The sequence below is a fragment of the Rosa chinensis genome, chromosome 3 (assembly GCF_002994745.2).
Source record: "Rosa chinensis cultivar Old Blush chromosome 3, RchiOBHm-V2, whole genome shotgun sequence".
In the NCBI taxonomy this organism is placed as follows: domain Eukaryota; kingdom Viridiplantae; phylum Streptophyta; class Magnoliopsida; order Rosales; family Rosaceae; genus Rosa; species Rosa chinensis.
The window spans coordinates 29,845,193-29,859,910 of NC_037090.1; the positions used below are offsets into that span (position 1 = coordinate 29,845,193).

Consider the following 14,718-nt stretch of genomic DNA (forward strand, 5'->3'; position numbering starts at 1 on the left):
ATATGATTATGTGATATGTGTTCAATTTATGATGTGGTTTAACAAGTTACTTGTAAAACTTAAAAAAAAAAAAAGATTAATAAACTTAATTTTTTTTTTTTTTTAGCCCATCCCAATCTAAAATCCTAGCTCCGCGATTCACGTTGAATGGTTACATTTTAGCTCTGTCTAGTGTTTCCCCAAACGCAAGTGATTTCAGAATATCTGCCCTCTCAGTTGGTGGTGAATCATATTATTGGACGGTACTATGTCTCGATCACCACCCCTGCTTCATATGATTGAATGCATGATGGATTATACATTTATACATTCCAAAAAAGGAGGCCAAAACCTAATCCCGTGGGCATATTAATGGCATATCGATCTAAAATGGTTTTCTTTTTCTTCTTCTTTTCCTTCGTTGATTGAGACAGCTCGAACATGTAAAACTCTCATACAGTTCTCTCTCTCTCTCTATTTATGCATTGTTGGATATTGACAGGTGTCTGCAACACTCGTCGTGAATTATATGTGACCAAAATGGAGGAGCAATTGTGAACTGGTTACATGTGATATCATATAATAGAGCAACCAAGGAAGGTCATCCGATAGCAATGACCGTTGGAGAAGTTGGCACAGTCCAAATGTAACTAGGACTATTAATGCTTCTGTCACCCCAACTGTACCTCAACAATACTCCATTAATGCCTCCCCCATCTTCAAATTTTATTCAGAACTTTATTTTAACCAAAACCCAAAACCATAGCTTTATTTTTCTCACCCTCATTGCACTTCTAGTGAGGAGGAAAATTACAATGCCGGCTCTGCTCTTGTAGTTTCCGCTCTCAAGGTTGGTGAATTTTTGACTTGTCTGTTTTCTTAATTCGGTACCCTACTTTTTTACAAGTGTTTCTGCAAGTTGTTTAGTTGGGTAAGATTAGATGAACAACCTAAGACGGAGATAACAAAGATTTATGCTGTTTCCATATTTGGGTTTTCTTGTTTTGGCATTTTCTCTTTGGAACTCATAAAGTAAAGATAGAGAGATCACTTTGTAACTTGGCAAAAAATCCTTTTCGTGTTTTGTCTCAGTTTCTGCTGCATTTGGGTAGGAAAGAAGGAAATCTTGATTGCTGGGTCTGAAAATCGGAGTGATCAAGGTGCTATTTATTTGGAAGAAAGAGATTACAAATTTGAAGCAAAAGTGTGCATTGGGAGAGGTGGGTTTGTTGTTGAAATCTTGATTGGTTGAGAAATTTTTCAGCAATTAAAGAACTTATATAGAGCAATTTCAGTTTTCTTTGTAATTGTTGTTGGTAGTGATTTACTCGAATAATGAAGATGGTGGGGAGCATTGAGGCTGAGAATGGAAGTTTGCACTCAAATGGGTCTGTTCAGAATTTCAATGGTTTGGAAGAGAAGCTTGATGAGCTGCGGCGCATTGTAGGCAAGGCTGATGGTGATCCATTGAGAATTGTCGGTGTTGGGGCAGGTGCTTGGGGTAGTGTTTTTGCAGCTGTTTTGCAAGATAGCTATGGTCAGTTTCGAGACAAGATTCAAATAAGGATATGGAGAAGAGCAGGAAGGGCTGTGGATAGAGCCACAGCTGAACATCTTTTTGAAGTGATCAATTCAAGGGAGGATGTGTTGAGGAGGCTGATCAGGCGCTGCGCGTATTTGAAATATGTGGAGGCAAGGCTAGGGGACCGGACACTTTATGCAGATGAGATTTTGAAAGATGGGTTTTGTTTGAACATGATTGATACACCACTTTGTCATTTGAAGGTGGTGACCAATTTGCAGGAGGCTGTCTGGGATGCCGATATCGTGGTAAACGGCTTGCCTTCAACTGAAACAAAAGAGGTGTTTGAAGAGATTAGTAATTATTGGAAGGAAAGAATCACAGATCCCATTATCATCTCTTTGGCCAAAGGTATTGAGGCTGCACTCAAGCCTCTTCCACATATTATAACTCCCACGCAGATTATTTACCGCGCAAGTATGTTTCTCTCCTCTTTTAAATACAATTTTTAGTTCTAGCATGTATGCATTAACTTGATTCTTATAGGTAAAGGTTTACAGATACTTTTATTGTAAGGTGGAAAAAAAAAAGGAAAGACTGATAGGAAGAATTGGTTGAAATAGTTAACCAAAAAAAAAAAGAATTGGTTGAAATATACTTTTAAAATTGCTTACTTGAAGGTTACAATATAAAACTTTAAGCATAGATCTTCTATTCATTGAAAGCAATCATAGAGGTAGAATTGGTTGATGACAAGTGATGAATGTTTCGGGAGTGGAAGAAGACTGCAGAATTCTTAGTTTAGGCTCTACTAGATATGTTTTTTTTTTTTTTTTTTTTTTTCCATTTTTCTAAGGTAGTCATACAGAAACATTTTCTGATCCTTCTTGTTTGTTTGCAATGGTATTTCTGTGGAAAAAAGTTTCTGGATACTGATCTCTGTTATGAAATGTTTGCACAAAAGAAAGATGGGTAAACTTTTGAAGTTTTGGTCAGATCACAATCAAGAAAATCTAATCTATAGAGTTTCCACTTTCCACAATGTCTACCAAACAGCAGGAAAATATTCTTAGAGGTTTTTTTCTGCTGCAAAACAGCCTTCAACAAAAAAATTGAGTTTGCCAGAGAATCAGTGATATAAACTCAAGTTCTTCTTTGTCATTTTTGCATGACAACGTGAGTGGCTTCGTTTTTTTATTTCTTTAACCCCACCTCCACCCTTGATCTCGAACACATGACCTCCGAAGTTCTTCTTAGGGCACTTATGCATGATGAAGTGAACGGCTTCCTTTTTTTTTTTTTTTTTTGAATAATAAGTGAATGGCTTCTTAAACACCTTAAATCTTGAATGTTAATGTACATATTGCTTTGACAGACCTAATGTAGTGCGAGCAAGTTATGCATTATTATCATAGTCCTTTGAATTCCAAATGAGTGAATGACATAAACTGAATCATAGCTCATATAAAACCTTAGGTCACATGCAATCTTGGCCACATTGGGATTAAACTTCTCATGATTGCAACTTTCAACTCAACATTGCTTGGAAGTTGGATGTTGCAGTGCACTGCTATCTTGCTCTTTTCTGTTAATATTTCTATTTCCACTTCATTATTCCCCTTCGTTCTCTAAAATTTTAGCTTATATGTCTGGCAGCTGGAATCCCTCTGGAGAACATACTTTATCTGGGTGGACCAAATATTGCCTCGGAGATTTACAACAAGGAATATGCAAATGCTCGAATTTGTGGAGCTGAGAAGTGGAGAAAACCTCTGGCCAAGTTTTTAAGGCAACCCCATTTTATTGTCTGGGACAATAGCGACCTTGTTACGCATGAAGTCATGGGTGGTTTAAAGAATGTATATGCCATTGGAGCAGGTAATTCTCTGTTTCATCATGATCATTATAGGGAGGAGATACACAATACCTGGACAATAGATCTTCCTACATCTAAGATCTAATAAAAAGAAATGACTTTTAGGTGTCTTAGGATTAAATGGCCTACTGGCCTACAAGCAATTTATGGTGTCAATCATGTTAGTGATTTACAAAAGGAGGAAACGTGATTTATAAAGCAACGATGTTCTTATAGACTGCATATGTTATAGTTGTATTCAGATGACACACTACCAACAGGAGCAAAATTCATTTTTGGTAAGAGAGAATTGATTTCATTAAAATCACAGGTTATCCTGAATGAGACCTGACATTACTGGTTTAAATGGCATAAATACAAGGCTCTTCCTACAGAAACAAACATGGAACTCCTTGGATATTGCTGGTGACAAAAATTGGTTCAACAAGTTTGTGTGCTTTACCCTTCTGACTTGTGTTTGGTTTGTGAGTTCACTAATAATAAAGAATTTTAGGTGATAGCCATAAAAAAGAGAGCCCCTTTTTGGAGTGGGAAAGTTGAGAACCCTTTCCTTTTTCCAATGTGGAATATGTGGGGTAGCTTGACCAACATATAGCAGGAACAAATACTATAAGTCTATAACAAAGTAACAATATTTGGTCCATGTCCTTGTAGAAGCTTCTAGGAATTGTGGTGACCCAATAAGTTATTGCAATTACGTGGATCTTCTGATTGCAACTTATAATCGTCTTTCATTGAATTCTCGCAGGGATGGTAGCAGCCCTCACAAAGGAGAGTGCTACCAGCAAGTCTGTATACTTTGCACATTGTACGTCGGAGATGATATTTATTACTCATTTGCTGGCTGAAGAGCCTGAGAAGCTTGCGGGGCCTTTGCTGGCTGACACATATGTTACCTTACTGAAAGGAAGAAATGCGTGGTATGGGCAAATGTTAGCCAAAGGTGAAATCAACCGGGATATGGGTGAGAACATCAGAGGAAAAGGAATGATTCAGGTATATATTGATAGTAATTTACAGTATCCCTTAAAAAGAAATAAGATTTATTAATTTCAAGTTACACCATGCTTTGAAGTAATGTACTAATGGAAATGTGTATGCAACAAAGGAAAAATGAATACTATCAAAGCTTGTAGAAGAGGGAATTAAAATTCAGATGAGGCATATCTGTTTTTAAAGATTGCACATATATTTCATTATATTGAAGTATAAGAGGATTGTTGAAAAATGTAATTACTCTATATGAGCATTCTGGAAAATCTGGGATTCCTGAAATTTTGCCCCATGTCAATCTGTGGAGGACCTGAAAAGCCAAATGTCTTTTCAATGATTTGTCAATAGCTTCATGTTCTTCTAACTTCCAGTTTACTGACCAAAACTGCCCTGAGTGGGTGTATCCTCTGCTTCTAGGGTGTCTCTGCAGTCCAAGCATTTTATGAACTTCTCAGTCAATCGAGCCTGAATGTGTTGCATCCTGAAGAAAACAAGCCTGTCGCTCCAGTAGAGCTCTGCCCTATCTTGAAGACACTATATAAAATATTGATAACAAGGTTTCTCCAACTCTCAAATTTAGAGGAGTAATTCTGATTTCTTGTGAGCTACTTCATTTCCATGTCCTTATCACTGAAATTAATACTTCGCTATATATGCGTATTGTTTGATGTCCAGGGAGCAATCATCACAAGCTATTCTTCAAGCATTGAGGGATGAGAATTTAAATGATCCAAGGGAACGCATTGAGATTGCGCAGAGCCATGTCTTCTATAGGCCTTCACTTCTGGGGCAGCCTCTGAATAATTTGAAAGTGCAAGAGAAAGTGGTAACATAACTCTGGAAGCATCAAGTAATGGCATTCTTGGACTGCATTGGCAAAAATTAAATAAGCACGCTGCTCTGGAAGTTTATGTTTAATATAACAATATATACATGAATTGGATATTTTTAGCTTATGCTTCATATGATAGGTATAATCTGTATATATGAGTTAATGTAATGTAAGTTCTGCTGAAACAAGGTTTCCCTGAGTTTGTCAATGCAAAGTTTTACTGATATTCAAGTACTCAAGCACATTATAGAAAGGCATGTGGCACTGAAATACACTAGATTTTAGGATTTCCAGCTAGATTTCTTTCCTATTGGGGGTTGGTGAATAAGGGATATTCTGGAAAATGTAAAGAATGGAGACTGTTTGACAAAGAAATTATGAAACAAAAAAAAGAACGTAAAATGGAGAAAACCATGGCTTTGTTTGTTGCAAGTTTTGAATATTGTTAAGGTATTCCTAATCATGATTTATCATCTAAGAACCTTAAAGGTTTAGGTTTGATAAATTTAGTTCGTCCATTGATTTGATCAAGTTCGGTACTTTTAACTATCTAAACATTTAATGGTTGATTTACTGAAATGTGATAGAAAGTGGGTCTCACAACCGATTGATTAGAAAGTCCACATTTTTAAAGTCCTCATTAGAATCTCTCTTGTAAATATGATATCCTTGGTTTTGATTTCATAATTCGTGTCTGTGTAACCAAAAGTATTGATGCGAAATGCTATACAAGAATGCTATACAAGACGTCTTGTATAGCACTCGATTCCTCTTTCAGTTTTATAAGGGGAGAAACAGCAAGAGCTCGTGAATGGCATTAACTGTATGTCCACGTCTTATAGGCAAAATAAACTTGTAGAATTAGTTGGAAGCTATTTATCTCAACTGTCTCTCATGTTCCTGCAAATCATTGACGAATTGCATCTTGCACAATAGTAAGTTCATGGGACAGGAAATACCTCACCATCAAAGCTCATGAATCCAATGTAAGCAAAGCTATTAGTAATATCATTTATTGAATCAGAAGCATATTCATCATCTGTTTAACATAACGCAATTATCCTTTATTTGGTATTTTGTTTTTTTTCTTCTTTCTGGACAACTTCGTTTGATTTGCTGGTCGTCATGGAATACACTCAGAGTTTGTGAGTTATATACTCGAGGTGATTTCCAGTGCCATGGTTGTCATGCATGATGATGATAAAATAAAACATCACAAGCTGTTATGAAATTCTTCAGTACTATTCATTTGTATTATAATATCATAAGCGCAGTACATGCCTGCCAGCTTTTGTCTTGGTCCCTGACAGTTTTAATACGTTACATATACTTATCAATAGTATCGGTACCCTTTTTAATATTCTGCATAGGGGTCTTGAGATCAAAAGCATTGTATTCCAGAAGTTTACCATATCTCTCATCAAGCGAAAACCAGACCTCTTTTGATGTTTTACTTCCAACAATGAATGATAGAACATCATATGACAAAGTAGCAGCTAGTAGAGTAATTAAAGCAGAGTCATTCTTCCTCCACTCCTTAAACTCTTGTGCTAGTTCAGGATTAATACCAGCCTCTGGTTTACTTTCGTATTGTGAAGGACAAGGCATAGACCCATCAGTATATCCCATTAGGTCACACCCTACCAGCATTTTCTCCAACAGAATTCTCCAAGTTAAACAATTGGAGTCATCTAAACGTGCTGTGATTACATTACTGAAGTTGAAGAGTAAGCTATTCATTGTTTTCATTCATGATTCTAGGTCCCAAATACTGAAAAATGCGACTCCTTTTGTAAGAACAACTTCACCAAAGACAGAGAACAACTCAAACCATTATCTGGCACTAATTTTGTTGACTCTTAACTTGCCAGTAGACGTCAAGTTTCAACAAACACCAAAGAAACTAATAAGATTCCCAACAATCTTGAACAGAGCCACCAAATTAAACACTGATCTTGGTTATAAATATCAGCTCTCCACACTAAAAGTCTAAACTTGGAAAATCCAAAAGTTCAAATTGATCCCATATATAGTCAGAGAAATTGTTTGCTTGAAGTATACAATTTTATTTGCAGCCTAGCTTGAAGCATATTGAAATGGTTTCTCGGGCTTACGGGAGATTACTCTCTCCCTATTGCTACATTTCTCTATAGATTTTCACCCTCTGTGTGAAGCATAGCGTTCATGTATTGAACTAGGATATGCCGGCCGAATGGCATGAATTAGGATACTTGATTACTTTTTTTGTATGTCCTAGCTTGTTCAGTTTGTTCTTCCGGTTCTGGATCAGCTAAAGCTCTATCCTGAATTCCTGATATGAAATAATTTCTTGTCGAGATACAGTTTTATATATAGTTTACTTTTACAGTTGAACATACATAATTCCATACTATAATCTCTTCATTAGCGAGCTTAGTATATAGTACATATCAGTTCATTTACAGAATCAGCTCTTTCACGGCTTTACGAGTCCCCACTGTCATCTCTTATCTCCAATGAATATGCAGTACGCACTACTACAGAAAACTAATCAGACGGCACTAGTTATACAACCTTAATGATTAATCAGTTGTATGAATAATTTTTACTAAATAAGACGACAGTTATATCTTGTAGCCGTTGTATGAGTGTGACACAATTTGAGCCCTCAATTTTGATGCCATAAAATTGGCCTGTGCAATAGAAAACACAACAGATTTTCTGTTAACGTTGTTGGAATGAATTGCAAATTTGCAAACTTTCAATTAGTAGCACCAAATTTCCCCTCGAGTTTGTGCAAACACTTTCATTGGTACCACAAAATCATTTGGAGCTGTAGTGTGACCAAATGCAAGTGTGGTGAGAAGAAAAATTCCTCCAAAACGCCATACTTCTCACCAATTTTCGACCTCCTCAAACACTCAAGCCGGAAAACTCAATATAATAGGCCTATAGTCACGACAAGTTATTCTATGCTGTTGTTTGAGGGCTGTTGTTAATGCTCAAGTCCGGCGGTAGCCGACTCTTCGCTTAACGCGGGTCCGATGGGCAGACCACTACTCCGAGGATTAGATGACTTCCGCTTGCTGCAACACGAGAGACAGGGCGTCAGAGGGAGTCCGCTTTGGGCGGTCTTCACTTCTCCGATGCCTAAGTCAGTCACTGTATGGGCAGCATAGCAATAAATGAGTAGTAAATGCGTAATTAATGAGGAGAGAGGAGAGAACCTTTTATAGGTGAGGAGAAGGTTGATCTCCTTCTTGTTTTCAATGTGGGACTGATGTGCTTCGATACCCAGTGTCTGGAGCTTCTGATGCTAGCTTGGCGCGGTGCGTGGCGGCGCGTTAGCTGTGATCTAGGGGCGATCCCGGGCTCGGGCGGTAGCCCGCCTGGCTGTGTCTCCGCAGGTCCCCACTTGGTGAGATTCAGTACCTCTGGCGGTACAATGAGCGTGGCTCATTATAGCTAATTATGCTTGCAAACGTACAAGTAGGTACAAGTCCCCCAAGTCCCCAGTCAAGGAGGGCAATCTTGGTTGGGGAGTTGATCGGCGGTGTGAAGCGTTTTCTCCGCTTAGACTTGCAAAAAGCATAATTAGCGTCAGTGCGTTGTCAACCATGGACTTACTGAGCGAACGCTTTATACCCTTTCGGGTGGGCCCCTGCTAGGCCCGCCAGGGAGTCCCCCACTCCCTAGCCAAGGCGGACCTCCGGATGGTCGGCAAATTGTTTGTTGAGGGGAAGCTGCGCGGAGCAGAGGGTGTTGGGTAGCGAGCCCAATCTTAGTACCCAAGTGACGGGGGTCAACGTACCTGATCAGGGTCGTCGTAGACTGTTGACAAGTCCCCGTGTCCCGTAGGGACAGTCTGATCGTAACGCCGCATGGCGGTCATTGTCAGAGTGAGGCGTAGCCTCGGGATTCGCAGCTGGCGGATACCACCCGCTAGTTGTAGTAGGAAACAGCGTCACGTAGACGTGTTTTGCGATAGCTATTGAGCGGAGTTGCGCTCAGCAAAGCACGGGGTTTGCAAGCGGAGGGAGCTCTGCTGGCCGTGTTGCGTGTAGCAGAGGCTGCCTGTTGCAAGTTGATGAGTGGAAGTTCCGCTTAACGGGGATTCGCTCAGCGGAGACTTCGACAGTCGTAGGGTGTTAAGGGAGAACTCCCGCTGGCCGGGTTTCGTCCAGCGGACCCCATCAATTGGAAAGTGACGAGAAGCTCCGCTAGAGGGGTTTCGGTTAGCGAACTTCGACACTTGGAAAGTGACAAGTGAGAAGTTCAGCTAGCGAGGTTTCGCTCAGCGGACTTCGATACTTGGAAAGTGACAAGTGAGAAGTTTCGCTAGCGGGGTTTCGCTCAGCGGACTTCGATACTTAGAAAGTGACAAGTGAGAAGTTCCGCTAGCGGGGTTTCGCTCAGCAGATACTGGCGACGATTGGCGCCTTCTTCCCAAAAGTGGAGGCTTCCATTAGACGCTTCGTCTGATGGTGGTTGACATGTGGCGAACGCCTAGAGGGTTAGCGTGCGGAGGCGTGTTTTCTCCGCCTAGCCGTCTCCCTGCCATTAATGCTGAGTAATGATGGATTTTGTAACCGAGGTGATGCCTCGGTTAATCCGGAGAGTAACTGGAGTCGTGGGACACGTGGACGGCTGATATTTGATGTCGTTTTTCAGCGGACGGCGTAGAACCGTTTGACGTTGACATAAAGGGGGGGGGGGGGGAAGTTGGCTGATTTTGACACTTTGCTCTAAACTTTGAACTGTACTCGTCGTCTTCAAGCTCTCTGCGTCTGTGATCGGAGAAAAAAGCTGAGGCGATATTGCTGAGTCATCATAAGTGGAGAAATCGACGAACTCCGGCCTCGCAGACAAGTGTGCTCAAACTCCTACCAGAGACTCCATCGTTGAGGTTGGTACTCTGATCTGTATCCCTGTTTCATTGATTGTCTGTCATGGCGAGTTTTTGGGTTTTGGGTATTTCTGTGATGTTGTTCGTTGACGTGCTGTGAGGGTATGAGAGTGGGTTTGGAGATAGGTTGTTGTGTTTGGAAAAGTTGGGGCTTTTAGGGGTTTGCTAGATGGTCGAATCTGGGTTTGAGTGCTTGTTCTTGTTTTGGTATTTTCTAGGTAACTGTTCTTCATGTTCTTGGGTACTAACTGATATAGGTATAGGTTAGATCTTGTGTGAGCTAACTAATTTGGGTTTTAGGGTTTTGGGATGGCTGACGTCATAGAGATTTCGAGCAGTGAGGATTCCGGATCTAAAGTGTCGTTCAGCGCGGCGGATAGAAATTTTATTGACTCGTTGCTTCCGTCTGCTCGTGCAGGAACCTCATTGTCAGAACCGCTAGAGGTTGAGCCGCTACAGACCATACCGTGGGACGTAGTTATGGGTCGTGCACCGCGTCCAGAGAGTTCTAGGGCGGGGGAGGCTGCCGCTGCCCACACTATGCACGAAGAGCGCTTAGAAAGCAATAGCGCAGCCAGCGGTTCCGCTGGGGGGAGGTGTAGCGGGAGAGGATACCGAGTCGGCGTGGGTGTTCGAGGACGGAACCCCCGTTGATGAGGCGGGAGGTAGGATGACTGCTATTGCAGTCAACCGGCTGAAGCGGGTGTTCCGGTTGCCCGGCGTGGTGAAGCTGCGTCCGCCAACGGTGGAGGAGAAGGCCTCGATCCTGCCAGCGGGTCACGCCGTCGTGCACGAGGCTATATTCCGCGAGGGAGTGACCTTCCCGCTGGTGCCAAACCTTCAGATCTTGGTGTGCGAGTTTGGCATTGCCTTTGGGCAGGTCTGCCCCAATATGTGGCGGTTGCTGCTGGCGCTGAACTCGCTATGGCGATTGTCAGGTTGCGAGGGACCGACTGTGGCGGAGGTGCTGCACTTCTACGAATTGGTGTACGTGAAACGCCAAGGCTGCAGAGGGCAGGTAAACCTGAGTCGCCGTCAAGGAGCGCCCAAGTTGATCGAGAACTTGAGGGATTCCATGTCCTACTGGCGGGGTACCTTCCGCGTTGCCACAACGGGGTGGGAGTACCAAGCGGGGTCCAACGAGGGGGAGCCGACGTTTAGAATTAAGTCGGAGTTCCAGCCCATCCGAGGTCGTTTTTCGGTCTCCGCCGAACATGTCTGGCGGGGCTTTCTCCCCTTTTTTTTTTTTTACACTGCCTTCTACTCTTGTACTGATAATGACCTTTTTGTGCAGCGGGGTTGCGGTACAACCTGACTCGTGAGGAAGAGTGCCGCGTGGCACGCATAAGAGGTTGCTGGCGGAATCGTAACTTGCTAGACTTCCGTCTCCTTATAGGCTGGGAGTTGTTGGTGGATCAGCAACTGACTCGTGCCGTTGGTAAGTACCCTCCGCTATACCACACCCTTGGTGAGATTGTGTCATGCTGATCGGTTTGTTGCTCTTTTTTTTTTTTTAGAAACTCCGCCGGGGAACAAAGCGAGCCGTGACGCCTTCGCGAAAGCCATGGACCGTGTTGAAATTAACAACTTCCTGGAATCCATGTACGCGTCTGGGCTGGTGGCTCAGAAGACGGTGGTGAACCCGGAGACGCTGGCGCTGAGCCCGTCCGAGGTTCCCGTGGTGCTGCCAATGCCGCACCACTCTCATCTTGGTGGTGACGGGCTGCCTACTGTTCAGGCAGGGACCGGCGTGGTGAGCAAGGCGGCGCAGCGGAAAGAGAGAGCGCCGGCGATACGGCGCTGGGTGCAGAAGAAAGCAGTGCGCCTAAAGGAGGGTGTCACCATAGCGGGGTTGGAGCCGCCGATGGGGGGTTCGAGGCCTGCCGTTGCTGGAAGCACGCGGGCGCTTCACTGAAAACGCTGTCAACCCGACTCGGGCGGGGAAGAGGAGGAAGAGGAGGTAATCGGGGCCCACGAGCAGCCGAAGAAGTCAAGGCAGGCTCTGCCCGAGGCTCCCGCTGACGTGGCGAACGCGGCGGGTACGAGCGGCCTGGACTCATTTGCCGCTTATGCCGAGTTCTTGAATGACGGTGAACGGGAGTTCCTGTATCACCTCTGCGAGCGATTGGGGTTCAGCGGCCTGGAGGGGATTGTACGGTCGACCGCCGTTAACGAATCGCCCTTCAGTACAGCCTTTGGACACGTCGCCGTTAGGCTACATGAGATGTTCCAGGCGGCGTCAAAACAGCCCCTAGTTGAGCGGGAGCTGAGGGATGAGGTGGCGGGCTTACAGAGGGACTTGGGGAAGGCCCAGGAAAGGTTGGCTGATGTCGAGCGACGCTTCACAAAGGCAGACTGCGATGCGGCAGACGCCGGTGGCAAGCTGTCCGTTGCCATTGAGCGGCACTTGGAGCGGAACGAACAGTTCTCCAAGTTGGAGCAAGACATGTCCCTACTGCGGGATCGGGTGGCCGCTAAGGATAAGAAGGTTGAGATCCTTCAGCGGGAGTCCGCCGCCAGACAGGCCGAGGTTAAGCGGCTAGAGGGTGAAGTCGCTCGCCTGGAGGGTGAGGGGAGCCGTGCTGCGGCAGCCGCTGTTGAGTCATACAAGCAGTCGGCAGAGTACAAGAAGGCACTGACCGAAGCAGCGAAGGCCGGTGCCCTAGCTAATGTGGAGATGCTGCAGCAGAAGGGCGCCATCGAATGGGCGAAAGCGTTGATGCCGGTCGTGCAGCCATCGAAGGAAGCTCGGCCGACAACAAGTACCGCCCCTGCTGCCACCCCTGGTCAAGTTGGAGCCTGCTCGGGTAGAGGGGAGAGTGGCGGACTCCCGGAGGGCGACTCTCAGCGGACGCCTACCCAGTCGGAGGTGTCTCGTGCTGGGTTCTTGGCGGCCCACACCCGGGCCGATGGCACGATAGAGACCCCCAGTCCCACAGCCCGAGGGTCCGACCAGACGAGCAGTTTACATCCACCGCGGGCCGCCAGTGGAGATGCTGAAGGTAGCGGAGCCGACCTCGCCAACCCCTGAAAATAGGAGTAGGAAAGTTTTTGTAGCCGCTGAGGCATAAATATTTGATGTAATTGACTTGGGATATAAATGAAATTTCGGAACCTAAGCTCCTATACTTTGTACTTTTTTTTTGTGTTTGTGATAATGTGTGTACCGCTAGAGGTCTTGACAATTTTGTTTTTGGCCATGAATGAAACATTAAAGGAATTAAAATTGGTCCAAGTGCACAATGTAGCGGACTACGTCCGCTGACTGGCGTTGCCAGTTGCCCCCAGTGCTAGACTTGGTAACAATGGTTTGAATAATTCCTCGTTTCATTGATAGCTGTCTGAACAGCGTTTACAAAAGCGGGGTCGTACCCGTTGGGTAGCTTCCCTTAGCTAAATATTGAACAAAAATTTAGCTAAGTCAAGATGCTCTTGGGTAGCGGCATGACTATTTGTAGTAATACCGAAGGTGTTCGGTTTTCCAAGGGTGGGTCGTTGTGACGCCATCCTTGTCCATTAAGTAGAAGGTGTTTGGGCTAACGACTTCCACAATTTTGTATGGACCTTCCCAAGTTGGGCGGAGTTTTGTTGGTGGTGGTATGACTTCCTTCATTACCCAGTCCCACAGTTGGAGGTTGCGGGCCTTGACCATGGCGTTGTAGAAACGCGATACCCGTCGCTTGTTTTGGAGGTTGCGCAAATAGGCTGCGTCTCGTTTTTCCTCTAGGAGATCCCGGTCGAGGTTGACGCCGTTGCTGTTGGTCTCGGGGCAGTAGCCGTCGACCCTAGCGGTTGGTTGGGTTACTTCGATAGGCAGGACAGCCTCAGTTCCGAACATCATACAGAAGGGGGTTTCGCCTGTGGAGGAAGTTGGGGTTGTTCTGATGGCCCACAGAACTTCCGGGAGCTTCTCCGCCCATAAACCCCTAGCCTTATCGAGCTTCTTCTGTAACAGCTTCTTGATTATCTTGTTTGCCGCTTCGACCTGGCTGTTGGTTTGGGGGTGAGCGACTGATGTAAAACGCATCTTGGTGCCCAGGTTGGCGGTGAAAGAGATGAGTTCCTTATTGTTGAACTATGTGCCGTTGTCTGTGATGATTGCATGCGGGACACCGTAGCGGCAGTAGATGTTCTTCTAGAGGAAGTGAATTACCTTGGCGGTAGTTATTGCCGTCAAGGGCTCCGCCTCTATCCATTTGCTGTTGTAGTCGATGGCGACAATGATGTATTTGAACTGACCTTTGGTGGTTTGGAATTTTCCCATCAAGTCTAGGCCCCACGTTGAGTGAAACCAGGGACCGACGATAACTGACAGAGGTTCCGCCGGGGCATGTGGAAGATCAGCATACTGTTGGCATTTGTGACAAGATTTTGCTATCCGCCGGGCGTCATCACCAAGCGTAGGCCAAAAGTAGCCTTGTCGCATTGTGCGATTAGCTAAGGATCTGGCGCCGGAATGATTTCCGCATTCTCCGCCATGTATTGTTGCCAGCACAACCCTTCCCTCTTCTGGGGTTAGACAGTGGAGGTTGGGGTGAGTGAATCCCTGGCGGTAAAGTTTGCCACTCTGTATGTTGTAGTGGGTTGCTCTCCGCTGGAGCTGTCGCGCTTTGATCTTGTCCTTTAGTAAT

The 14,718-nt window shown here is 44.5% G+C and overlaps 1 protein-coding gene across 2 annotated transcripts; it reads left to right on the forward strand.

Moving 5' to 3' along the window:
• The first annotated feature begins 626 nt into the window (after window positions 1-626).
• Window positions 627-5,436, forward strand: LOC112195359 (glycerol-3-phosphate dehydrogenase [NAD(+)] GPDHC1, cytosolic). 2 transcript variants are annotated; one of them, XM_024335772.2, is made up of 7 exons: window positions 627-829; window positions 1,072-1,199; window positions 1,300-1,978; window positions 3,158-3,379; window positions 4,126-4,373; window positions 4,788-4,927; window positions 5,046-5,436. In XM_024335772.2, exons 3-7 carry the CDS (start codon window positions 1,315-1,317, stop codon window positions 5,203-5,205), a joined length of 1,434 nt encoding a protein of 477 aa, XP_024191540.1. In that variant the 5' UTR covers window positions 627-829; window positions 1,072-1,199; window positions 1,300-1,314; the 3' UTR covers window positions 5,206-5,436. The 2 variants fall into 2 exon arrangements, with proteins under 2 accessions (XP_024191540.1, XP_024191539.1); XM_024335771.2 differs by having other exon boundaries at window positions 628-829; window positions 1,275-1,978.
• The last annotated feature ends 9,282 nt before the right edge of the window (window positions 5,437-14,718 follow it).

Excerpts from the sequence above, each read along its gene's own strand:
- LOC112195359 (XM_024335772.2), top strand. The coding sequence starts at position 1,315 with ATGAAGATGGTGGGGAGCATTGAGGCTGAGAATGGAAGTTTGCACTCA. Across the intron at positions 4,374-4,787 it reads GAGGAAAAGGAATGATTCAG|GGTGTCTCTGCAGTCCAAGC; the intron begins GTATATATTGAT and ends CTCTGCTTCTAG. Across the intron at positions 4,928-5,045 it reads TATAAAATATTGATAACAAG|GGAGCAATCATCACAAGCTA; the intron begins GTTTCTCCAACT and ends TTTGATGTCCAG.